This window comes from Betta splendens, chromosome 12 (assembly GCF_900634795.4).
Source record: "Betta splendens chromosome 12, fBetSpl5.4, whole genome shotgun sequence".
Classification (NCBI taxonomy): Eukaryota; Metazoa; Chordata; class Actinopteri; order Anabantiformes; family Osphronemidae; genus Betta; species Betta splendens.
Genome location: NC_040892.2, coordinates 1,545,656 through 1,572,017, shown reverse-complemented (window position 1 = coordinate 1,572,017; position 26,362 = coordinate 1,545,656). Strand labels below are relative to the sequence as shown.

Genomic DNA, 26,362 nt, shown 5'->3' with positions numbered 1-26,362 from the left:
TCCTGGCAGCAGCAGCCTGACAGCGACGTCCTGCCCCCAGTGCGACCATGAACGCTACACAAAAGAAGCTCCAATGTTGCTTAAAAAGCCAGTCATTTCTGCAACAGACCAGCATCTTGTTGTTTTGATTTGACCAAATGAAACTTCTGAAGCTGGAGAGTTGAAAGAAGCCATCCGTTCACATGGATATAAAATCAAACGTGTGGAAGCTGTGTGGTCAATATTTGGATTATTATTAAAACAGATTTCAGGCAGTGCCTCAGTCTGTTCACTGCAGTGACTGGACTGTAAAGCATCTCTGAGGGTGTAGAGCTTTGAGTCATTCATCACAGGATTCACGCCTTTTAGTGTTTTCGACACATGGATTGTGATTTACGATTTAAGTACATTTACAGTATGTATGTCTGCATGTATTTATAGAGTGTATGTTACTGCAGAGAAATCATTCTGAAATCAAAAATGCAATTTAGTGAAATAGCACATACCAATCTGCACCAGTGAAGGTGAAATGGACCTTGATTATAATCACTGGCCAAAGAAAACACATCTCAAACACATGTTACTGAAGGACTGTCAGCTTGTTAACGTGACTCAGAGCCTGAAGGGGGTGAGGAGGCAGAATATGTTTAAAAAGAGAAGACCACCTATAGCTCCCAAAGCAGAGCTGGTGGAACATACAGTAATATAAACACACAGCGAGCCTACAGGGACCGTCTCTCCCTGCACGGATCAGATTGGCCTCATCATTTCCAACAGCGTGACAATGGAAAAGTGGCCTGTGATTCTGCTAGAACTCGTCCCAGCTCTTTCAGCATCAGGCCCGACTGTGCACAAAACTAACAATGTCTCCACCGACCAGAACACAAAATAGTCTGTAAGGAGAGATCGTATCTAGAACAGTGCCGTTACTCACGACTTCATTTGAACAGAAAGAGCCCAACAAAACACTGACTCCACTTTTATTAGGCAGAAAAGGAAATATAAATTGTTTTACTTTCACCATTTCACTGTGGTTGTGAATTGATTTGTATCTGAAATTTCTTACATTAAAAAATCCTTCGAGTGACAAGATCCACGTTCCTCAGGATCCTTTCCAAAGTTTGCATGGTGATACTGTGATTGGATGAACTCTTGTTTATTTGACAGCTGCAGGTTTAAGGTGCTCGTGTTGTTAAACCGCCTCCACCGTGTGTCAGCGTGCAGCGGCGCCTTAACCCGGATCACGGCGCTGATACGTTCCATCCTGGGGATTCCATCGTCAGGGCAGCAAACATCTTAAAGCTGATGGCGTGTTGTTATCTTTGGCCCTGGGAGTTTAACCTGTGCACCCTTTGTTCTGCTGGACAAAGTGGGATCTCCAGTGTCTATTTCTCCAGCTCTAAACCACCTAAACGCACTTGGCAGAACTCAGAGTGTTATAAAATGTGAGAATGACAACTTGATTGTTTTGACTTTAGCCAAGATGTTAAGCGCAGATGTAAGACATTAGCGGTGCCTCAGCACAGCAGCCTATGAATTCACTCGCACTGTCAGCGTTTCATGTAGAACAAGCGGGGCGACGATCAAACGGCACAGATGGATTTGAGCAGAGTCAAACAGCAGCACGAGAAAAAGGAGCAACGGCTTAGAAAAACTGAGGAAGATAAAGCGTGATGTTTATGTCGTGTTGAAGGGTAGCACCGTGTTGCTGAAAAGATCTCAAATCAGGAGATGCAGAGAAGTGGGGGGGGGGGATTCCCAGTTGTCATGGAAACATAGTACGTCCTGGTGACATTGGCCTCATTGTGACAGGCGCTTCTTTTACACCGACAGGTAAAATGAAAAACAGCCAATTCTCATTCTCTACCAGTCAACCATTATATATGAACCCCGCTCTCGCCGCGCGCTCGCCCTCCATCCATTTCCCATTTTTATTTGCTGCTCCCATCGTAGGGAGACAAACCTCCACATCTATCTGCTGTTCTCTCAAAGAAAGCCCAGCATAAACTGCGAGACGTTGTTTATGGGGCGCAGACAGCTTTCTCACGGGGTTCTGGAATCTGGGAGCGCCGCCTCACGCAGCAGAGGTGATCCTTCCTGAGATCTTATTTCACCTCCCATCGTTTGTACCGTGTTAGGAAATGAATGGGGATGTCTGAGTGATGCCGATAATTTCTTATGAAGTTATGAATTCAGTGCATCTGTGTGCGTCTATTTTTCCATCTCTGCAGAGAAGAGTCTTAGAGGAAACACGCGTGCCCTGGAGAAGGCTGGAGCAGAAACACACAACTAATACGGGAGGAATATGAAGTTAGAGGCTGGATAACTGTGTAAAAGTGCAAATCACTGTGCACCCAAATATTGTGAATATGTTTTGGGAATTCTAACTTCGTAATAAGCACAGTCGAAAACAAATCATAGATCTGCAAGCACGAACTCTTATTCCACTCAAGTGTGAGCGGCGCAGCTGTCTGTTCTCAACCAGAGTCAGCTGTTGCACATGAAACTCCAATCTGAGAAGGAGCAGCGGCAGGTGAAGAATCTCCCAGTCATGCAGCAACTACATGTTTTATTAGCATTATACACAATATACAGTAGGATTCTAGTGTAGAGTTTAATATTACTGCAGCTGAGTCTAATAGACATGATAAAAGCTGTTGTGTTACAGTAAGTGCATCTCTTTAGCAAGCAGGCAGTTTGTTTGACCCTGCAGAGGTGTGTGATTGCTTAGTCACACATCCTGTTCTGGCCAGTATAACAGGTATTATACAAATCAAGCCTAAGTTCATTGAGGAAAGCCCGCCGTTAGTCACGGCTAGGGAAGTGTTTACTGCTGGAGTGTCTACTTGTGGGTATTAACCAAACAGAAAGTAGGGCATGCAAATGATGCTGAGGAGGCCCTGGGAAAGAGAGAGCTATAGAAATAAAGAGCGAGAAAGAACCCAAAACCCACACAGACAAAATGGGCCACACTGAACAGGCTGGAATAAAAAATTCTGGCCGAAGAAAAAAAAATAATTCTGCAAAGAGAAAATCTGAAGCTGGTGAAATCACAGGAACTGTGGGAGAAAGAAACTGTAAACTGGAGCAGACTAAGCGAATGTATGCGCTGCACTCAGGGACCGCGGTGGTTAAGTCTGCAGACGGCTCCACGGTGAGTCATATGGTTTACACCAGGTAGAGAGCGGAACCTTGAAAGCACGCAGATCTCAGACCCACACAGCTTCTAGAGTAACCTGGGATTAAAGGCAGGAGCGAGGAGCTGCTGCATAAAACACTGGTTTCCACCACAGGCTGCTAAAACCGAACTGAGAACTGCTCTCCGCCGTAAACCTGTCAGTTTCCACCTGGAACCTAAAGAAATACCAAGGCACCTGAAATAACCCCATGGATTTTATCTAATCTGAAACTAAGTTCACTGCGAAATGTCAGCAAAGCTTCATCTAATATGGTGAAGGCAATCACGACTGAGGTTTGACATTTGAAGCATTATTACAGGAGCAGCGGAGAGAAAACGGGGATTTCTGGCTTCTGGGTATTAAAGACAACTTCACCTCGACCCTCTTTTGGTCTCTATTTCAGCCCGTGTCCTCCCTCCGTCCTCCCCGCTCCTTCACCGATAGATTTAACAGGTCAGAAATGAAAAAATGAGAGAAAAGATGAAAAAAAAGGGTTGTGTGGAAATGGAGCTGGGATGTAAGATGACAGAAAAATAAATAAAATAAAAATAACAAGTGTCTTCAAACATGCATCGCATTATAGTCGGCTGAAGTGGGAGCTGGGTGTTAGTTTTTAAAAATGAGTTAAATTTGTCCAAAGAATGAATGTGAAATGTTTCACTAAGGGAACTACATCTACTGACAGGTGATTAGCGTAGCTTAGCATAAAGACAAGCAGCAGCTTTCTGTCGAAAATAAGCTTAAATTTGGCTCATTGGTTTCAGAACAAACAAATAAATGAACATTCTGTGGTCGTTCCTGATTAGGGTCCACTAAGTGAGAAAATCTGATCATTATTTGACCTATACATGTTCATACCATTAGATGTCTAGGAATCAGTGACTTCATTTTAAACAATAGGTTCGAGGCAGATGCATTTTTTGTTCGTCTATTTTTTTTTTCAATTTTACATTCAATCAGTATAAAATAAGCGACGACAGAACTAATCTGTACGTATGAAAAGAGTATATTACAGCGAACCCTGATGACTTAATCATGCAGCTCATTATAGAGGCAGCATGGTGCATGGCTATGTAAACAGTTAGTCCTGATCAGTATTCACAGAGCAGTCGTTTCGAATGGTCACAGCCACTGGTGGAATAACTGCCTCATTATTCTGGGCACAGAGTGAGTGGGCTGGGCCTCAGCGTTACGGAGTCATTAAAGTCAGCATCTTTGAGCCCAACGGCCTCAGTCCTACTTACAGCTGCAGCTGCAGCTACAGCTACAGTACTGCTGGGCCCGGTACGCGTCCGCTGGTGCGTTTCCAGCGTTTCCTCGTCCCCAGCGCCGTCCAGCCGCTCGTGACCACCTGCATTGTGAGACCTGCTGTACAGCACCTCTAGACAATATGGTGGGAGCAGTGGCGCCGGTCCTGTCTGCAGCCGGGCCTTTGTCTGGTCCAGCACAGCACAGCGAGCGTCGCTTTGCCTGAGCTGCCCTCCGCTGCAGCACATGCCTGTTTATCACCTCGGAACATATTGTCACCGATCGGTCAGGCCGGGAATGATGGCAAAGCAAACGGAGCAGCGGCGGAAGCGAGGAATGTACTGTAGATGGAGGAAAGGGGAGCTCATGGGAGCGACAGGACGGGAGCATCAGAAGACTGCGAGTGCGTCATGCACGGGAGAGAGACTAATTAAGGAAGGCTGGATTAATTAGGCTTCCAGGCTGCCTGCCTCTCATACTCCCACAGAGCTTCATGCCAGTGCAGGCCCTAAACCAACTCCCAGAAGCCAGCCCATCTATTGTTTCCATTCATTCATTGGAATTTGTGCGTTTGCTATCAATGTGTAGCCTGATGGGCTTTAATGCTTCACGGTAAATTACAATGAGGACAGACCGGCCCCTGCAACAGCAGCTGACGGTGTACTGTAGCAAAGGAAGGGCCGCTGGTTCCACTGGCACCCGGATGCAGCGGCATCCTCATTACGCACTCAAACTGTGTGTGGTCTCACACCATGAAGCTACAGTATGAAGATTTCAGGATGCGTGTAACGGATACAACAAAAGGTGGCATTAATTAAATACTTACTCTATTTCTATTAATAATGTCATATAAGGTTCATGGACATACTTGGTTCACGTATGTCCCAGAGCAAAGGAAAGATGCACATGAAACGATCTGAGCAAATGAAAATGATAAAATTCGCTTCCATGTTAAAATGAAGCAAATGCCTGCAGTGGAACCGAGGAAAATGAAAACCCAGATTAGAAACCGGCTGAATTATTCCCCTTTTTTGTTTTTTGTTTTCAGCTCTGTGTGGTTCTCGCTTTGCATGAGTGAATATCTACTGAGTCTATGTTTAGCTGTTTCACGGCTTCATCTCTACTCTTCATCTCGCGCTTCTTCGTCACATTTGTGCCTCCTCCCACTCGCTGCCCTGAGTAAATGAGTTTAACACCAGTCCGTCACGATGAAGAAGCTCGTGTGGGTGAAGAGGCCTCTCACTCGTGGACAGACACAATAACTTCACCACCACAGTGAGGACGACGCTTCGATGGCTCATTCCGTCGTCTACGTGATCAAAATGAAGCGAAAAGGCTCAGATGATGAAAAACAGCCAAAGACACAAGTGTATTCAAAATGAGGAGGGAGCCGGAGCCGCCACACGAGAGCTTTGACTCTCAGAAACCAGTTTACGTGTCAGTAAAAGTAATAAAAGACAACAAAGTCATTAGGTATATTAACAGGTTTCACTTATGTCAAGCGATGGAAAATGTGTCACGAACCCAAATAAGTGTGTGCTCCGAGTTCTCCTTGTGTTTCCTCCATGATTTGAACATCTGTCCTGCTTGTCTCAGCGCATCCACTCAACTAAACCTTCTCCCAGTGGCGGCTGTAGAATTATTATGGCATTTGACAAAGCATCACTATTTGATGGCCGGGGAATAAAAATGGCTGATGGTATATATTTTGCATAGAGGAGTTCAAGCAGTAATTTCCCGGTTGGTTTTAGTAATAAGTCCAAAGCAAATGTTGGCGGAGGTCTGCATTCCTGCTGCTGGGTGCAATTCAGCCTTCAGCTCTCCTTCACCCAACATCCAGGGTGGGCTGTGATGAGATGAATATTTATTGAAGGTCCTGGTTTTGATGGTTCTGCATTGAAAGGTTAGGAAAAAAATAAAGTGGAGGAAAAAGCTGGTGTCACCATTTCCAGGCTGATTGACGCTGCAGCAGTAAGTAATTCATTCTGAGAGGGAGGCACGAGTGTCCCCGCGCCTTCTCCCAGCACAAGTTTATGATAATCCTAATAAATTACGATGCGCTGCACAGACATTAGAAAGCCTGATTGGCACTAAATCAAACAGAGCGTGCTTCTCAGGTCAGAGCCTGTACAGTATGTGCTCTGCCCTGCTCCCTCCTCCAACTATCAATTTCTCTGTGTCCTCAAATCTTACATCACTGCAGGGCCGCATATCCATTCTCTGTCGCTCCCCCCCCCCCCACCCCTCTCTCTCTCTCTCTCTCTCTTTCTCTCTCTCTCTCTCTCTCCTCTCTCTCTCTCTCTCCTCTCTCTTCATCTCTATCTCCTCTCTCTCTTCTCTCTCTCTCGTCTCTCTCTTCTTCCTCTCCTGCTCTCTCACGCCCTCTCTCTTTCTTCTTCTCTTCTCTCTCTCTCTCTCTCTCTCTCTCTCTCTGTCTCTCTCTCTCTGTCTCTCTCTCTCTCTTTCTCTCTCCCCCTCTCTCCCTCTCTCTCCCTCCCTCTCCTTTGCTTTTTTTCATATCGTTTGGCTTAAATTGTGAATTTCTTTTCGGTGCCCTTTCTGTTACACACCTTGCTGTGCAGCTGAGTTATTGGTGACATGGAAAAAGTGCTCCAGAGAGAGAACGAAGCAATACAGAAACAGGTTCAAAGCAGCCGGTTATGTGTCAGTGGACATGATTTCCTTCGTTGTCTGTTCTGCATGAGTTTGCTTCCTTTTTGCAGCCTGTTTAATTCATTCTTGTGTGAATAATCAGATTGACACCCACCACTTTAATCTCAGCCCAGCACTCATACACACTGCTTTCATCAACTCTAGTCACAGGTCCAAAGCATCAATTTGTTAACCCAAATCTGGTTAGCTTGATGTTGATTACTGCCCTGCACTGGGAGAAAATGGGAGAATAATCCACCTGCTTTGATTAAAAAGAGTGGAGAAAACAGTTTAACTGTTTAATTTCTGGGCTGTTCATCTATTTAGGAAAATATGAAACTGTAAGATGTAATTATCATAGATTAGGTGCAGAGCTACAGGCCTATAAAATGTATTCACGGCCTCAGGTGCTTTCACCATTAAACTGAGTTATGTTCAGTTTCATTTGGCCTTTTGACAAAATTATAATAATATAAAAAACTTTCATTGCATCAATATTGATTCCTTTTAAATGAACTCACGCAAATCATCACTGGTGTTAGACACTTAGGCAAAATGAGATCCTGGAGAGCAGGTAATGTGTTTTTCAAGAACTATAAACATTGAATATCACTTTGAGTATAATCCATCAATAAGAAAATGGATGTGGCACATGTGCAAATCTGCAGACAGGAGGTCAGCTCCCAAAACTGATTAGGGGCCAGTAAGCGTTCCCACCACGATGCTAATGCTCCTGATCGAGTTACAAGCGTGTGTGGCTGAGATGGGAACTATTGACTGGAATCTTCACCAGTCAAGAGGAGAAAAAAATTCATTTGAAATCTCAGCTGGATTTTGCCACAAGGCATTTCCGAGGCTCTGATGTCAAAACGTCAGAGGGTTTTATGGTCCAATGAGGCTAATGTGAAGTTTCCGACTAGATGCTGCGGAGCAACTGATCTTTCCCATTTCCAGAGGAAGCTTGACTCGCAGAGGACTGGCAGGTGTCATGGAGGCCTCCCCGTTTCACAGTCACTGATCACTCGCCGCGTGCTTCAATTGTATTAAAGGAGAAATGCTGCCGTCAAATCAGACACGCAGCTGCTGCAGGCGAACAGTTCAGTAGATCAAAATGAAGCAAAGGGAACGAGCAGGGTGATTAATTAAATATCGGCTGTAACGCGGCCTATGACCACATATGCACCAGATAAGAGCACCTTGTAAATCATATTCTGTGGTTATGAGTTTAATGCCGAGGCTGATGACACCATCCATTTACTGACAGGCTGCTTGTTAATGGTTATAATCAGCAGGGAGAAAGCAACAGGGGCTGATATCGCAGCGGCTGCAGGTGAACATGAATGAATGAAGCGGTGCACAGATGGAAAACAGCTCCTTCAACACTGGGGCGAGAGTGGTTGACGAACCTGGGAGCAATTAAGGCCACGTACAGGATCAAAAGCATTGTGTAACCTAAAGGCTCTATTTTTTCAGATGTTCTATTTATGTTCCATCGAAAACGCATCAGAATCAATGCATCTGAGTCATGGATTATCAGATTATTTTTCCTTTTTAATCCACTTATTCTGCCTTCTTGCCAAAAGCAATTACTCCCGAAGCTTCTGTCCTGGAGAGCTGGTGGAGGTCTGTGATGAGCGGCGAACGCAAACCGCTCCACTGAACACAGACCACGACAGCAGCAGTCTTTGTCTTTACAAAGCCACATGTTATTTTATTTACACGTTTTCATATATATTTTTGTGTTTTCTCACTTCCCCAAACAAGTGTCAGATTTGTGAACCACAAACGGCGCCTGCCTCGGGGCCACGCGCCGTTTTATCACAGGACTGGAGGTGGCGGCGCCTGCTTGTTCTCTGACGGCAACGCGCCGCGAACGCATCCATCCGTGTTTATGGAAAACTGATCCATATGTTGTTCCGGACCTGCAGTCAGACTGAACAGTGGCGCTGCTGTGTTGGATCGAGGCTTCCGCGACGCCCCTCATATGGAGACGCGTCTAAACCCCAGCTGGTAAAGGTCGCTGTGACCTTCTGCATCGTTCTCTGTTAAGTCAACAAGCCGGTTTCCAGGCGCAGACGCAGAGAGCCTGCAAACAACAGACGGCGCGCCACTGCTTTTAGACGCCGCGCTTCCAGCAGGTGTGTTTCGCAGACTTATTCATTTCGTCATTCTAAGATTCTCATTATCTGTGATCTTCTCCCTCTTTTGTGGAGGCAGTTGATGAATACAGAGAAGGGACCTCGTCTCTAAGTAGGCTCAATAGCTTCACGGCATAATCAATCCCCAACGTATCCATCGTCACTTTTGTCAATACGCAGCCTTTATTACCTGGCAAATCCAATCGATACGAGGGACCATTATATTTTAGTGTGAAAGATGACCTCAAATGTGAGGCATTTGTCAGGAGTAGTGTGGCACACTGCAGGCGATAACGGCGCAACGCCCCTCGTTCACGCGCCCTCGCGCCGATGGCGTCCTGTTATTTTGGACTAAGTTGGGACATGATGCTGGAATTGCGTTCATATAATGCGCAGGGAGCATTTTGCTGCAGTGCGAGACTTCCTGCATGGGGCTGATGCAGTGCGGACACAGAGTGGGAAGCTGAAGGTTGCCACAGACAGGTAATTAACTAAAAATAATATGGTCTCTGCATAGCAAAAGATATAAAAAGGCCGCAAAACAAATAGGAGACACGATGGGATGAAGCTCTGAGAGTTTCTATGTGAAGATGAAGGTTACTTTGTATGCTGGCATGAGCAAATGCACCACATGCAGCCTGCCTGCTCCGACACCTACACAGGGTTCAAACTTGAAAGGCATTGGAAATTTCATTAGGTTTTCAACATCAATATATTTCTCTCACCCACTCTTCTTCCTGAGTTTTACAGCAGAAAAGGGCAGCTCATCACGGCAGCGTCGCTAAGCTATTCTGCTCTGTGATCCCCGTGAGGCCTCTGCACCATCAAGTCTCACGTGCCGTCAGTTATTGTGCAAACAAAGTGATCTAAAAGTGTCTAAAAGCAAGCGGTTCACAGGTTCTTTCCGGTGTCAGGTGACAAAAATGTAGCTTCGTGCAACGTTTGCTGGACGCTACTCACAAAAACACCAGTAGCAGGTTATTTTATGGTGGAATCGAACTCTGGCCTCTCGTGGGGAATTCCGTCCACCTGCAACCAACCTTTCAGAGAAATTGCGGCTGCGCTGGAAATCCTGACTTCTGCCTCTAGATGGCTTCAGCGCTGGAAGACGTCTGATTCTTGCTGTTTTTACAATTCACTGACTGTAACTGCCAGGACCATCAATAAATACAATTGAAGGTCTGTTTTGAGCTCAGCTGCGAGTTTTGGGCCTACTCTCATAATGAAGGAGTCCAACATGCACAGAGCTCCGGTGATCAGCAGTGCCCTTTAATTCTGACACGTTCCACCCTCCGTGAATAGCAGTTCTGATCTGACCTCTGAGGAAAACATGCCAATCTGCTGGACCTCGCCTCAGATTTATTTCCTTACTTCAAAAAAGCTTTGAGCCATCACCGATCAGAAAATGGACAGCTGTCCGTGAACAAAGCCCTGCGTGTCTGTGTGGACGGAGGCCTGCCAGTCGAGCTGTCGGGTCTGGAAGACTGCCTGATTCCTTCGCCTTCTAACTGGTTCTCCTGTCCGCCTGTCAACCGCTCCGTCTTGCTGAACGCTCCTCGCTGCCAGATTCACTCGCTTACCTGTCTCACCTCACTTCAAGGCCGAGCGCCATCTTTTCTGTCTGTTGAACCCACTGCATGGGGCGACTTAAATGCTGTCTGGGCCAATGAAATCACTGCTGTCTCCTCATGTCACAGGGAGAGGGAGGAGTCATTGCTCGGATTGGAAAACAATAATAGAAATAAAGTCTAACCGAACTGCAGAGCAGATAGAAACAAATGCGCAGTTAAGACACATGGTGATTTTTTATACTTTTTCACATACATTTTCTAACTACTGACGTCTCATATGTAAATGTAAAAGCAATATTGCTGAAGATGTAAATGCCAGCGGAAAGATCACACACTTTGCTTCATCATTAGCAGCAACAGGCATCTAAAGAACCTGTTCTCTCTTCAACTCTTAATGCTGTGTCCACCCACAGAGAACCGCAAAGATGAGGCATCTGCCCTTTTCCATTTGGAGAGTACTCCTCTTAATTAGTAGTTAGTTAATTAGGACACTGATGGAATCTGATAAAAACTTTTCCTAGAAGTAATGAATTGAGACTTTGGGTTATTGAAAGGCGCATTTGTTAATTCCACGAGCGCTTCTTGACAACCTGAAGAAACCTATTAAGCAGAAATATGAAATAGACTTGAAAAAGCTAAAATATTTTCAACTGACAGCAGCGTTGTGCAAGGATGACAGGCTAATTATACTTGACTCATTGTCAGTTCATTAAAGAGCGGATCATTTTGTGGTAAGAGCGAACAAGCCTGTACAACTTGAGCAGAAGCACTTCATTCAACGGAGAATGTTCCCAGAATAAAACGAGCGATTAGAAATGCCCGTCACACGGCTGCTTCCACGTCTTTATCTGAGAACACTCTTACCTGAGCAGACCGACTGCTGCAGGCATTTAACAGTGTACTTACAGTAGATGCACTTTTATGTGTGACTCATCAAGATCCACTCTCACATTTACTGGTTCACAACGACTTGAATCTTATTAGAAAGAAAAGAGTGAGCTTTTAAACCTTACTAAAAATGAACAAGTGAACATACTGTAGGTAATGAGTAAATGAGAGTGTCTTCAATTCCCTCCATGCTACATGGCATAAAGAAAAAGAGGAATGGAAACATGTTTCTCAATTATATACAGTACTTTGTTTCTTTGTCCAGTTACATGAAATCTAAGATTTGCAGGATTATCAGGATTATGAGGTGGCAGAACAGGCAAGAAGGAACAAACGATGCAGAGCTATGAGAAAGTGAGTTCACAAATGAAAAGAGCAGGGGGTTGGAAAATGGTAATAATTGCAGAGCAACTAGGTACAAAGCAAGTGCATCAGATGCGGACTGTAAAAGATTTAAAGACGAGTTTCACTGCAGAGGAAAAAAAAAACAAAAGACAACGGCAGTGCATCAGGAAGCTCAGTATTAATGATGCACTCGGGCTGTGTTGCGAAATTGGGGAGGAAAGGAAACGAGTCTTGTCTCTTCTCCAGGTAATGTAATTGCTATATTGGTGATCTAACACCCTCATTAAGCATGGATCAAACGGCAGCGCAGAAAGAAGCGGCGTGGACCTGGAGTGTGAAACAGACAGGATTAGCGGAAGAGAGAGGTGTTCTCTCATGCGCAGTGAATGTTTGAAGTCTCCCACATGGCTAATTGTCGAGTGAAGACACTAGCATAGAGAAGTTCAGCCTCCCCACTGAATTACAGATAGCTTACTTGCCCTTGGCTCTCCTCCCAGTGTTTGTGTTGGCTTTTTTTTCAGAGCAATTAACAATCTGACACCGTGACCTTGGACTGTAGATAGAGGGAGGAGGGAGAAACAAAGACAGACGGAAAGTGCTTCATGTCTTGAGGAACAGAACCCACTGTGGCCAACAGTAAATGAGTTACCGAATAGTTTTACTTTGAAATGGTGCCATTTACAGATAAATGACATAGATATGTCGGCTCAAACTGCATAAACAGAGTCAGGCCAGAACAGAACAATATTTAAATCAGAACATATTTAAACAAGCAAGCGCCTAATCTGAGACTGTTTACACAAAAAGAGCAGTGCTTGTTGAAGTCGGTGTCATCAGCATATGGGAATTAAACAATGAATCAAATAAAAAATAAAAGATATTTGATTATTAAATTGGACTTTGATAACATTTTATGTAACAATTTCTTGTTATGGCTGATGTACTCTTTCAAAGTCTGCACTGCAGTGGCGGTTACTATAGAAACATGTGGCTGCACAGAAACTTGGTAAAAGCAAAACCCGTTCAACAGCAGGTGCCACACAGACATCCAGTTCTAGAAAAGGTATGGAACTATTCATTCCTCTATAGGACACTCATGTGCAGTGGGAAATTATAGTAAGCAGGTGATTGTACTTTGGAAAAGGTCAGCGGGAGTATTAGAAGAAGCATCACGAGGGGGAATCACAGGGCATGTAACTGTCCCGCTGGCAGAAATGAGTTTCAAAACTTCCTAAGAAAGGGCAGATAATTGACTATGAGATGAGATGGTAGTGGATGAATTATGGGCAGAGCTACTGGCAGAGCAGCCCTGGCACCATGTCAAAATTCTTCTTAGAGGAAAAGATTTGAACCACTTTGTGTGAGCCGCAAGGAGCCATGCTGCTCGGGTCGGTCCAGTTTAGACCGCTCATGGTCAACAAATGAGCACATCTGGAAGCGAGGTGTCGGAGGTCAAAAGATGATGATCGGTTGGAAGACGCAGGATAGGGTGGAAGAAATGATACTGTAGGAAAAGACGTGATGGAGCCCGGGAAGAAAACACGGGACAAAGAGTTGTGTTCTAAAGAAGTGACGGAGAACATAAATGGCAGAGGATGGAGATCAGCTCCAGGTCCACATATGATGAGTGCTTCAAAGGACGATAGAAATGCCTCTCTAGAAGTGACGTAAGATAACGAGAATTGCACCGTATTCAGCCAATTGACTTAAAAGGCTGTCAAACTGGTGTTCATGTCAAGTGGACGTGAAGATGGTGAAGGACAAGCTTGTCAAGAGGGTGAGTAAAAGCAATGAGACAGAATAGAAATTAAAAAAAAGAGAGATAGTAGTGACACGGGAGGAGGAAGCAGATCCCAATCAGACCAGACCAACAGATTAGAGGCGTTTCTGCATCCGAGCCCAGTGCAGGTCTGAAAGCGGCTGTAGAGGAGGGACGGGGAGGCGACCCAGAGTGCCGAGTGATTTATGTCCACGCGAGCGTGTGTGTTTATAATTTCCAGAGTGACAGTAAAGCATTAATACTGTACCAGTGTTCTAGTTGTTGCTTTGACCTGAAAAGAAAATGACACTACAAACTTTTCAGATGTGTCAAAATAAAACTATTTGTTGCTCAAAAGCATCACTTACATAAGTCATTCCATTAAAAAATTCCCATATACATAAAACATTACCCAGGTGAATGATTTGCAGATGGAAAGCAGGGAAACAATAACAAAATGGTTGCTGTGATTTGCTGTGCCTCTTTACAATCAAACCAGTGTGAGCAACCTGCATGCATTGCATAGTAACAAGTAACCTGCCTGCAGGAAATCTACACGGTCAGAAAGAGAAATGGGAAAAAAAGAATCAGACCTTCCTCCTTCTCTTCCTCCTCCTCCTCACTGATTGAACTACTGCATTTATAGTCATTCCTCTGGAGAGGACCTGCCAGATCTCTGCCATGAAAATGCCAAGAGAACCTGGGGACTAGAACGAGTCTGAGTGGGCTGGGAATGTAAAAATATAGGAGAGCACCACGTTAAAAAAATATGCCTGTTGGGTCACGGTTTGAGAGGCCTCATCCACAAATGGGCCCGTTAATAAGTCATAGGAAACACAAAGCTGTGCTTTGCTTTAGCTCGAGAAACATGAGGAAACTGCAGAAGAGTCCATGATGAACTGAGCATGATTTACTATTCCGTTATACAGAAGTGTAACAATGGAGCCAGTAGAACAGTGACATTTCCACCGCCGTAAACAAGTTTGTTGTGTATGAAACAATTCACGCTACTTAGTACTGAGACAGACAAACAGACTCAAGAAACAAGCATTTGTGTGTGCTCATTTCAGGTTATGTGAGACTAATCAGTTGAGTAAATATATAAACAACTGAGTCATTCCAGTGTGCACAGAAAGGACTTCAGGAGGGAAGCACTTTAGAGGCGGGAGCTATGGGCAGCAAGCGTTTCCAAAAGCCTGAGTAATAGCTTGTTAAAAAAAGTGTGAAGTCATCTACTGAGAGGAAGCTCTATTCAGTGACAAAAGTCTCTATTCACATTCACATCCAGTGTCCACAAACAAATCTTCCCACTATTGAGCCCCCCCCCAACACACACACACACACACACACACACACACACACACACACACACACACACACACACACACACACACACACACACACACACACACACACACACACAATAGTGCTCATCAAATCGGAACAGTCGTAGAGCAAACACCCAAAACACAAAGCTTGTGATATGTACACACTAAAAAAAAGCACACAATGAACCTAAACAAGCAGAAACGTCTAATCACAAACAGCGCAGCTATGGCTCGGGATTATGTTGAATAGCAAATGTAATCAGTCCCATTTATGTGTGCTTCTGTACAATACTGCAGTAAAATTAACATTAGCGTCTCAGGAGAGATAAAGGTTTAAGGGAAAGTACAAAAACTCATCTGAAAATTAAAAAAAAAAAAACACACAGTGATCCTAAAACTATATGTGCCTCGTTCACTACTAACCGATGGGTTCACAGTGTTTACTGGACATGCTGTGTGAGGATAAGCAAGCAAGTAGCAGACTTATCATCTATCAAAGCATAAATAATTACCTCTGGTGGCCTCGCTGTGGACAGAGTTTTGTTTAGGACGAGTGGCGGTGGTGTGGGTCATACCTCGCATTCTCGGGAGCCTGAGATGGTATAGGTGCAGGGTCCGGTCCCATTGACAAGCACATCCATGGCCTCAGAGTTGTTGGGCTTGTAGTCCACATAGTACTCCTGCAACGGGGAGCTCAGGGTGCGCTCCGTCTCTCTCGCTTTCTTGCGACGTTTGCGAGCTGCAGCCGAGTGCTCCTGCAGCTGCTTGACGCTGCTCGGATAGCGCTTCCAAGACACGTAGATTACCAACAGGATCATCGCCACCGACAGAAAAAGGGCAACGCTTCCAGCCACGATCTTGTGGAAGGACACTGGCTCCAGGTCTTGTTCCGGGGGAAGTGCAACAGGGGGGGTCACGACTGACGACGTTGGGCCTCTAGCAGATCCTTCTTTCTTCACAGGACCAGTGGGCAACGGCAGAATGGCTGGGCGACGATCCGTCTGAACCGGGACATTAGGTGGGGTTGGAGGGATACTCACAGTGAGCATCGTGGCAGGGTTTGATTGACAAACACCAAAAGCTTCAACAGCATCCATCACCTTCTCACCCTGAGCTTTCTTAGGGGACGCGCAGATCATGGTGGTCTCCTTAGCCCCTCTAAAGTTTCTCAGCCAGGCCACCAGAGGACAGATGGCAGGGCTGCAGTCCCATACATTCCCAGCTAAGCTGATGGTAGACAAAGAGATCCATGCATCAACCACTTCCTGGGAGATGTTGGTTAGCTTGTTAGAGTCTAGGTTGAGGGTCTGCAGGTTGGGTAAGCACTGGTAAACTACAGCATCTAACTCTGACAGATCATTCCCAGACACATCCAGTTTCTGGATGGAAGCCCAGGTCCAGGTCAAGCCCTGGCTCATTGAGCGAATGCGATTCCACTGCAGGTAAAGGGTCTCCAGCTTGTAAAGACGAGGAAAGTGAGAGAAATTGATCTTTGAGAATTGGTTGTGTTCCAGATGCAGCTCAGTGAGCTTGACCAGGCCTGAAAACGCATTCCGAGTGATGCTACGCAGACGGTTGTAACCCAGATCCAAGAACTCCAGATTCCTGCAATCCTGGAAAAGACGCGTGGGGATGATTTTTAGAGAGTTTGAGCGTATGTGCAGGCTGAGAAGCTTCCGTAGCCCCTGGAACTGCCCAGGCTGCAGGGCTTGCAGTTTGTTGTATGACAAGTCCAAATTGCGCAAATTAGGGACAGGGTGAAATGTATTATTGTGGAGTGACGTGATCTTGTTGGAGCTCAGGATCAGCTCTTTGAGCCGACGGACACCCTGGAAGGCCATTCCATCCACAGAGGCAATGTAGTTGTGGTCCAAGTAGAGCCAGATAAGGTGGTTGAGGCCTACAAACTGGCCTGTGCGGAGGCTGGCGAGGCTGTTGTACCGTAAGGACAGACCTTCGCAGCCTCCTGAGAGATTCTTGGGGACATCACGAAAGGCGCTTGACTCACAGTAGACTATTTTCCCATCACAGCGGCAGCTTTTGGGGCATGGGCGCTCACTCAGTGATGGATTTGCCGCCAGCCACACCTGCATCAGGAGTTGGACAACTAGCCAGCGACGCCGCAGAGCAGAGCCTATGAGGAAGGAGGAGAGAAAGCACAATAGCAGAGATGTTAGAAACTTTAAAGCACCCATTAACTAATTCATCATTTTCATAAATACATTATAGTGGCTTATTTTTCCTGTTAAACCTTTGACACATTTGATCTTCAGCAGCCTTTGTGTCCTGTTTTATCAATCATGCAGTCACACCCAAGCCTGACCTGCTGCCCAGGAAAAGATGAGGCCTAGCTATGTTGGCAGCTTACAGCTGTTGTAGAGATTTCCTCAGGCAAAAATCAAGTACGTCTGAAAGGGTTCCTTTTTATTATAATGCAGTTTTACAGCACTGCTACAAAAAAGTGTCTGTCTATAAATGCTATTATAGCCAGAAGGAAAACTTTTCTACAATTGGAATTGAGGCAGACGTGCCAAAAGCTCAATCCAGGGCCTGTCTTCAGACCGTTCAGGATTTTTAAATTGGTGAAATGTCATGTGGCCTCTGAGAGAGGTGGTTTCTACCCGAAAAGCATTGGTTCAGGCAGAGATACATGTACAGGTATGTCATTTACTACATGTAGGTCCTAATATAGGGAACATAATAGTTCCACTGATCAGGCACCAATTCAACTCATTCATTTTAAGTTTTGTCACCTCCGTTCTTAATTTGTTCTCTCAAAGTCATCTACCTTCAAACATTATATAAAGTGGTGCAGGTTCAAGGTTTCTTAGTTTTATAGGTCATGAAAAGTAAGTAGATCTTCTAAACATGGATTTTACTGTTAGACTGAAGATTAACATCGCCTACATCACAGCTTGTGGCTTTGTTGGGACTCTACTAATGCTTACGAAGGTGAAATATTAATTTACCATTTCCAGATCATTTATTTTCAGTTTAAATATTATAATCTAGAAGACAATGAAGACAATAGAACTGTGAAGGGAAAATCACATCATCATTACCCTCAACTGTAATTAAACTGTAAAATCTCTCCGCTGCTGCTTTCTACTCACACCTCTGCTCTGTGTGTAAATGTTATATGACGGTTAATATTGTTGATGACTTAATGTGATCGTTAGGTGATACAAATCACGTTTTTATTTTAATCATAAAAGCGTTATATCTGCGGCAATAAAGCACATTTGCATAGCGTGAAGTCGTCACAATCACATGCTCACGGTGGTGACAATAAACGCAAAGCAAAGCTACCTGCAACTCACTGAATCGTATTCCTTTGTCTTTTTGTATTCACTTGTGCTAAAGCTGCCATTGGAGCAAAACAACAAACAGGAGTCCATGTACTGTTTGTGTGTGTAATCCCAGGGCCCCTTCATTTAGACTCAGCCAGGTTTCAAACCAGAGCAGGATCAGTTCAGCGCGACTCAACAGGTACAAACACACAGTCGCCTCCATGGACAGTGACTCGACTCAAAACACAGCTCATGATGCCAGAGTGTGGAATGACCGTACATTTATGATAGATGAACTTCTTAATTTGTGCCACTGTACTATGAGGTGACTGGAAGTGGTCAGTCCTGGTGTCCCTCTGTCTTCTGAGGTGAAACAGAGTTGTTTCCATTAAATCGTTGCTCTTAGAGCCACTAATGATCTGTCATTAAGATATATTGATTTTCCCTTGAGGAGGCCTTACAGGGGAATTCACTGCTTATAGTCTGTGGGTTTCTGAAGGCAATATCTTCCAGTATGGAGGTAGTTATGATTATCACCGCAAAGCAGGATTGATGTCCATACTGTAAGAAGCTTTCAAATATACAGTTTAATGCGTTGGCAGGTCACCAAATGTGTTTACATGAACGTGTGAAACTGATGATAATTTCGCACAACTTTAGGGAAACTCATGACACCGTCAAGAAAATAAGCATGATTTTATTTTCCAATACTTTCTTTAATCTTTGCAGGATTTGTCAGAAATAATTCCCTGCCATAGCGTCCCTGAGAGGCGTTGTACTGCATATGCTACGTATCTAACGCAGCCATTTCGCTCCGTGCCAAGCATCTGTTGATCCCATATGGGTATTGTACTGTATGTGTGCGTTTGTGTGTGTTTATAAGAGCGTGATGGCGAGAGAGAGAGCGAGCGAGAGACGTTACTTTTTGTTTTCAGAGGAATCTTTTATCATTCTGTACAGATGGAGGGAACCATAGAACTGTACACATAATTGTGCCGGCTATTGATTATAACAGCAGATACATCAATCATGCCGCTGCGACTGTCAAAGTAGAGCATAAATATTGCAGAGAAAAATGATTGTCAGTACTCGTGTGCAGCCAATTTGTTTTTTTCTCAGATTTGTGAATGCAACTTTAAGTAATTCGACAACAACACGTCTCAAAGGCTTCAGATTAGTCGACTTCAGCCTGAGGAAGCAGCCTCGGACATTTAGACGAGGCCCATGTGGAACGTTCCATGTGCATTGAGCGCAATCTCATTAGGTTTCATGTTTGACTGGGGAACAATGCGCGGGCTGTTAAACATGAATGCATGTTTTCTGACAAAGCTTTGTTTGACTCGTTCCTCAAGAGGATGTAGAAACAACCCCCTGTTGCTTTTATTTCCCATGTGCATAATAGGCCTGCTTTATTGGAAGTGACTCCGCCATCTCTCTCAGATTGAGCCTGTCTCACCAGACACCTCGCTCCCCTCCCTGACACTGTATGTGCTTTAATGAGAGCTCTGTGCACTAATGCCTCTGCAAGCCATATCCTTCCCCACTATTCCTCTAATCTTATTCACAAAGGAGCACGAGTCAGTCTGTGAGATGCCACTCGAGGGGGTTCGTTTCTCCATTACCTCGTACCTCATGTACCTCTTACCATTACTGTTCTTTTGCTGTACCTACTAAGGTGAACAATTTCTCCTCCGTGCTATTGAAAAAATGTCACTTACGCCTGGATATGTCCTTGAACCCTGCAGCCATCAGGGTGCTGTTTTTTCCATGATGTCTATTTTCCTGCATGCAGACAAACCATCTCCTCGGCCATTTTACTTCCCCTGCTGGTTTCCATTTTCACTCCAGTTTCACGCCATTTTCTTCCTTTCTTAATTTCCGATACAACTTTGAAGATTAACATTTTTATGACTTGCTTTTTATTGCTTGACCTTTTTTCGGATTCTGTTTCCCTGCACGTCCGATGGCATGTGTTTAAACTGAGTATGGATGGATAAGCGTTGCCTAAAGTTTGTCTAAAGGCATGCACGTAATGCGCAGTTCTGTGGCAGACAGCCCTGCTGTCCTCAGCACAGGAAGATAGCTATTTCTGCCTCTCAACCCTAACACATGGAGGGAGTAAGTGCACTTTACTGCTGACCTAAAATAAAACCAAATGTAGCTTAATAACTTGGCAAATGGACTCGCTAACTGGTGCACTTTGAGAGCACACAAGTGGCTCATTGCTATTTGCTGCTTGTCATTGACAAAACTGCTACCAACCTCCGCCTTGACTCTACATACTGTAGGAGCTGGAAGGCAGCCTACTGTAGCACATGGGGAAGGACATCCCAGACCACCCTAAGCCAATTTATTAGTCTCCAATTATCTTTGAGACGATAGCAAAGCCTGCCAAGCTGCACCCATCTCTGCAGGGATTAGAAAACACCAGGTCCCTTTGTGTCACACAGATATATTCCTATTGTAAAGCTTTACAGAAACCGTTTCCATTAGCACTGGCGAGTGTGTGGCATATTTAAATGCACATACAAGACTGTGACTGACGCCTGTTTTACTTCTTCCTCTTGTTCGAATTCTGATTTCCCTTGGCAGCAACAGGCCCATGAAGGTAGAATGATGGATAACAGAGTCCTGTCTGTATCTGAAATCTATTTTGAGGTCACACGGATTTCATCATTGTTGCTGCAACCATTTGAAGAACATCAGATGAATATACAGTTAGAACGAGACTTTCTCTCCTTCACTATTATTCCAAAATGAAACAGTGGGAGAAAGTCCAGATTGTTAGAACTTTTTTGTAAAGGCTGTTGTTGAACCTTTGGGTGAATTATCTTAACGTTAAGGCAGCTACAGTGTGCGTTATTGAAGCCTACTTGAAGCCTTCCACATATTGATGCATACTTGTAAATTGCAGAGAGCCAGGCTCTCAACAATAACCCTTTCTTTCCTGCTGAAGGTTGGAACATCAGGGTCATCCTGTTAACCCGTCAGACTGAACTACAATGAACTCATCTTCCCAGTGTGTCCTCACTCTGCAACTCAGCGCATCGAGCCTCTGCAATCCTGAAATGTATAAGCAGGAATACTGTAGAAAACGGAGCCGGATCCCAAGTGCTTCACAAGCCATTGATTTCTTTTTTTACTTTCAAAATAAGCAAATGCAAATAAAATATGGGCAGATATTGCCCACAAAGGGCCTCTTGATGCGCTCTCATTATCTGCTTCACCTGACATTTGCAGAAAGCTGCTTGCTGGATGCTGTAGGGCCAGCAGAAGGTCATCTGTTGTCTATGTTGTGCTACTCTGCGCTCACAGAGGAAGTGTGACTGGGATCCCACAGCTTCCAGTTCCATCAGAGTAGCATTATGTCTGTGGCGTGTCTTTTTATGTCTTACTGAGTAAACAGGTGTTCATTCAAACAGGGAAAATATGTTTTAGACGTGAGCAAGGTGTGTGAAATGCCATTACGGTTTCTAAATCTAAGCTCTGCTGCATCTCTGGCTGCGGCGTTTTACTGTCCCCACTGTTCTCCTCCTGCAAAGCAGATCTCTAATGATATGGTCCATGAAACCTAAATGTATTGCGTGCTGTTAATGAAGAGCATCACAGTGAGCTGCACTGGTGGATCACTGAGACCACACTGCCATGTAATCATCAAATAATTGTGGCCAACAGCATGGGGCTATATTGTTGTGCTTGCGCTGCTTTGTGCACCTGGATGCAAACGTGTGCAGCGGAATGCGAGTGAAATGACTGCACCTCAGCAGTGGAGGCTTTTTCCGACATGCTCAGATATTAAATTAGGAAACAGGCCCATAAACCAGATGATTAACCATATATGGCTTTGCAGTGCACATAAATCGGATCTGAGCCTGTGCTCTTGGTACTGTAAGGCTTTCTGTGCTGTTGTGGCTTATATTGATGGGTTGCAGTAACCCACTGAGGGTCAATATATATCATGCGGTCACACAATTAATGGCCCAGCATCCCCAGTGAACATGGCCATCTGTAAACCAGTTAGGACTGACTCAAGACATTAGGCTACTTCAGACAATTATTTTAGACCAGGGCAAATCAAAAGGATGGGATTCTGTGGAGTTGAGATTCTGGAGGGAATGTGTTAAACAACACAAATCCAAATAAGACTCTAAAGGGGTATTAGTCTCATATGGAGGAGGACAGTGTGAACCAGGGGACACGGAGGTGGAGGGAGGTTCAGCAGCGCTACTGTGCGCACGCGTACGGAAACGGAACGGGGCAAAACGGTGAGATCGCATGATAGGGAATATGGTAATAAGGCGAGGAATGCGCGTGAGATGTACGATCGTGCGTTTCTGACGACGCACGCGCGCGCGCACATAGCGGCACATAGTACTTTGGGCGATAGATCGGAGAGTTGCTCTAACAGCGGGCTCAGCGTTCGATGGCTTAGTTATAGGAATCAGTGCGCGGAGCAGAATGCGCACGACGAGCGCCTCCGTCGCTCAAGAGTTTCTGAGACGCGTTCACGGCGGGAGGGAAGCGGACACCGGACGCCGTAGATTATTAATCTAATCGATGAGCGTGAAGGAGCACGCTTCGTAAAGTTGACTCGCTTCCAGCATTTACCCCATTAGCATTCCAGTCCATGTGAATCAGGCAACTGAGGGAAGACACGACACTCACACAGCTTCATTCGCTTTTCTCATAATTCTGAACCAAGTTCTCCTGGAAAAACACTGGGGAAGTCCCCTCGGTGTCTGTGAACGCACACCGCCGGATAATGGAGGGAGAACACGTTGCAGCTCTGCGACTGACACGCTACACAGCAGGCTTCGGCCACATTCACGCAGCTCCAATCCACTTAGCGAAAAACGGTACAGCCCGTGTTAGAGTCCAAGAGCGCGTGTGGAAAGACGGCGGTTGTTGATGAAAGCGTTTGGTTGAGAGACAGCGATTTTCTCTGCGGCGTCAAGGCATTTTGTGAGATGTAATGAAAACTAAGGGCGAATGGATACGTGGCAGCAGCCCACGCTATAAAACAGCAGAACACGAACACAACTTACCCATATCCGCTTGTCTGTCAGCTCCAGCCCACAGGTTTTAATGGCTTCTGGTGCGCGACATCCGAGTCCGCATGGCGCGCGCTCCACAGACAGGTACCGTCCTAATCCTCCAGCCCGGTCTCTGCGCGCAGCCGCCGACTCCAAAGCGCACCTGCCCTTTCGTCTCCCACACTTGGATGCGCTATCCGGTTTAGTTCTGCATCTATGACCGTGTAAGCGAACCGGCCCGAATGTCATTTACTTCCAACTCCAGATTTATAGGGGGCAATCCGGGTTCAGAACTCCCGATCCATGTCTTCCTGGGGAAAAAAGAGCTCTGTTTTTTCAAGTTACAGCCAGAAACAGTACCGCAGTAGGCGCAGGCGAGAGCGAAGCCACATCCAGGTAATTCATGTCAGTCTCACATGCGCAGAGATTCCACGAAAATCACAAGCACTTCAAAAACGGGGTGGCATCAGTCACAAATGCAGCGTAATTTTCCAGGCAGCCCTTGGATCACTCCCTCAATCAGCCGCGGCGCCTCTGCTTCGGGGCTCAGTTTGATCCGTGCGCGGCGCACGGGAGAAAGTGACGGCAGCTCATCCACAAGTCCCCGTCGAACGGCGTCGGCGCCGCTCGGTGCAGTCACGTACCCAGATATCCGCGCTTCCGTCCGAAGGTTTGCTCCGTCGTCGTAGTTGCTGGGTTTGAGATGCAGCCTGACGCCGTTGTTATCCGCGTCTGCGTGTCGAAGCAACTTTGTCAGGCAGAATCGGAATGCCCTCTTCTGGCGAGACGGCGACCCGTGAGCTCGTGCAACGGCGCAGCACGAGTTAAACGTTACTGTGCCACAATTAAAGGAAGGCTGGAAAAAGACGAAACGGAATTAAACATCAGAGCCACAGTCTCATAAATGTAATGGCATCGTCATTGGCCTGGTCAAAAATAAATGTCCACAGGTTCGCAAGTGTCCCTTAAGCAACTCATTATTTTACAAAAGATGAATTGATTCCGTCTCCAGGAAATAGAATTGGAATATTTGCAGCGCGTGTGTGCATTCTTGCATCACTGGGATTTGGAGAATAACGACTCTCTGGATGTTTCCCGAGGGTTGTCAAGGCGCTGAGAGTCATTTTGCTGCGAGGGTTCGGGCGTGACTTGGTGTTTCTGTGGTTAACGTAAAAAAAATGTTCCAGGGATTCTTCAAGTTCCACCTCTGAGAGAGAAGGAGCTGAGGCACTTTCAGCCTAACGCTCAACGGCGCTGTCCAAGGTTCTGAAACGGTGCGTTTGAATGGGACTGACTGGAAGCGGCCTGTTCCTGGAACTGTCCAGAGACTGATTCTCTTTACTTGTCTAAACAGGTTATGAGCAGCGACTGAAGCCGAGGCCATAAATAGAATTCTACTTAACATCCTGCCCTCACCCCTATTGAAAATGCAATGGCACTTAATCGACAGGGACCTCCCACTGACGTTTAGAGCTCTGTGTATTTAAGGAAGAAATAAGCAGGTGAATTTTTAATGTGCGTTGCATCTGCACCAGCTTACTAATATCTGCTGGCTGCTTTGTTTCAACTATAACTGCCCTCTAATATCTAGTCATAGATTTTAAGTCATTAAATATTTGAACATCAACAACTGCACTGCACTGAAATTGAATTTGTTGGCAGAGTTACTGGTTCATTATCTACTTCAGTGTATATTATAAATAATAACACCAAATATAGACATTAGTCTAATACTTTACAGTCTCACTATGCTGAATTTACAGATGGAGGCTTTGGTGCTCACTCAACAGAAAGAGAAGGAGAGAGAGAGGGTGGGGGGGTAAATGCATTAAAAGGCCAACCTCCTGAAACCCTCACTAAACACCATGAAGTCTGACTGCTGTGCGTCGGTTTGCTTTGCTGATGACTGTCTGAATGACATGATTCCCCAGAAGCTTTTAAATCTATCGCAGGGGTTTATTTCCCCACTGCACCTACTGCTTAGCTAATCACTAAATGCTCCTCTCCACCTCATCAATCAATCAAACTTCAGTCTTTTACTGATGATTGTCAGGCCGATAAAAGAGAGGAAAGAGGAAAGGTACAGTATTCAAAGGCAAATTATAAAACAATGACACGCTGTAGATGTGACACAAAGAAATGAGTTGCAAAAGGAAATATGTGGTGAAATTTCATAAATGTCATGCGTTTTAGCTACAGCCCCTCCACTACTGTCATGCAGTCAGTGCAGTAACCATGTCCTGACAAACTGCCACTATGACATGAGCCCACTGACTATTACTGAGTATTTAGTGCCTCTCCCACCAAGCAGTGGTGGCTGCTTGCAGTCAGAAAAGCTTTACACATGCAGCCAGACATTCTCTCCAGCACCATCTTAAAATTCATCCACCATCTTGCATGGCCTCGCTATCGGCTCCCGTGCAATTTGGCTGATGACTTTGCTTTTGGATTCTGTTCAACAAGCAGAGGCTATTCTGCTGACGTGGCTGAAACAATGAATACACTCTAAAGTTATAGAGACACAGACAGTGCCAGGCCCAGGGCACAGATCCCTCTTCCTAACAAATAGCACTGTGTGGTTCACCCTCCTTATGGATGGATGTACAGTAAGGAGGGGTAGATGAACTGATGGATGGATGGATGGACGGATGGATGAACTAATGGATGGATGGATGGATGGACGGACGGGCAGGCGGACGGATGATAGATGGATGGATGGATGGATGGGTGGATGGATGGATGGATGGATAGATGGATGATGGATGATGGATGATGGATGGATGGATGGATGATGGATGGATGGATGGATGGATGGATGGATGGATGGATGGATGGATGGATGGATGGATGGATGGATGGACAGACGGATGATGGATGGATGGATGGATGGATGGATGGATGGATGGATGGATGGATGATGGATGATGGATGATGGATGGATGATGGATGGAT

The 26,362-nt window shown here is 45.3% G+C and overlaps 2 protein-coding genes across 3 annotated transcripts in view; one reads left to right on the top strand and one right to left on the bottom strand.

Annotated features, from left to right (window-relative positions):
- Window positions 1-24,444, bottom strand: part of LOC114866535 (leucine-rich repeat transmembrane neuronal protein 4) — a 75,878-nt gene extending 51,434 nt beyond the window's left edge. Inside the window, exons 1-2 of one of the 2 annotated variants that reach the window (XR_003787713.3) lie at window positions 23,423-24,444; window positions 15,600-17,221 (exon numbers count right to left, since the gene is read on the bottom strand). Coding sequence is in view for 1 of the 2 variants with exons in the window: in XM_029168407.3 (XP_029024240.1) it covers window positions 15,663-17,221; window positions 23,423-23,426 (1,563 nt within the window). In the remaining variant the exon portion in view is untranslated. The remainder of the gene's footprint in view (window positions 1-15,599; window positions 17,222-23,422) is intronic. The other variant, XM_029168407.3, reaches the window with a different exon arrangement.
- Window positions 1-26,362, top strand: part of stoml2 (stomatin (EPB72)-like 2) — a 288,761-nt gene that overhangs the window by 182,898 nt on the left and 79,501 nt on the right. The gene's annotated exons all lie outside the window — the stretch shown is intronic.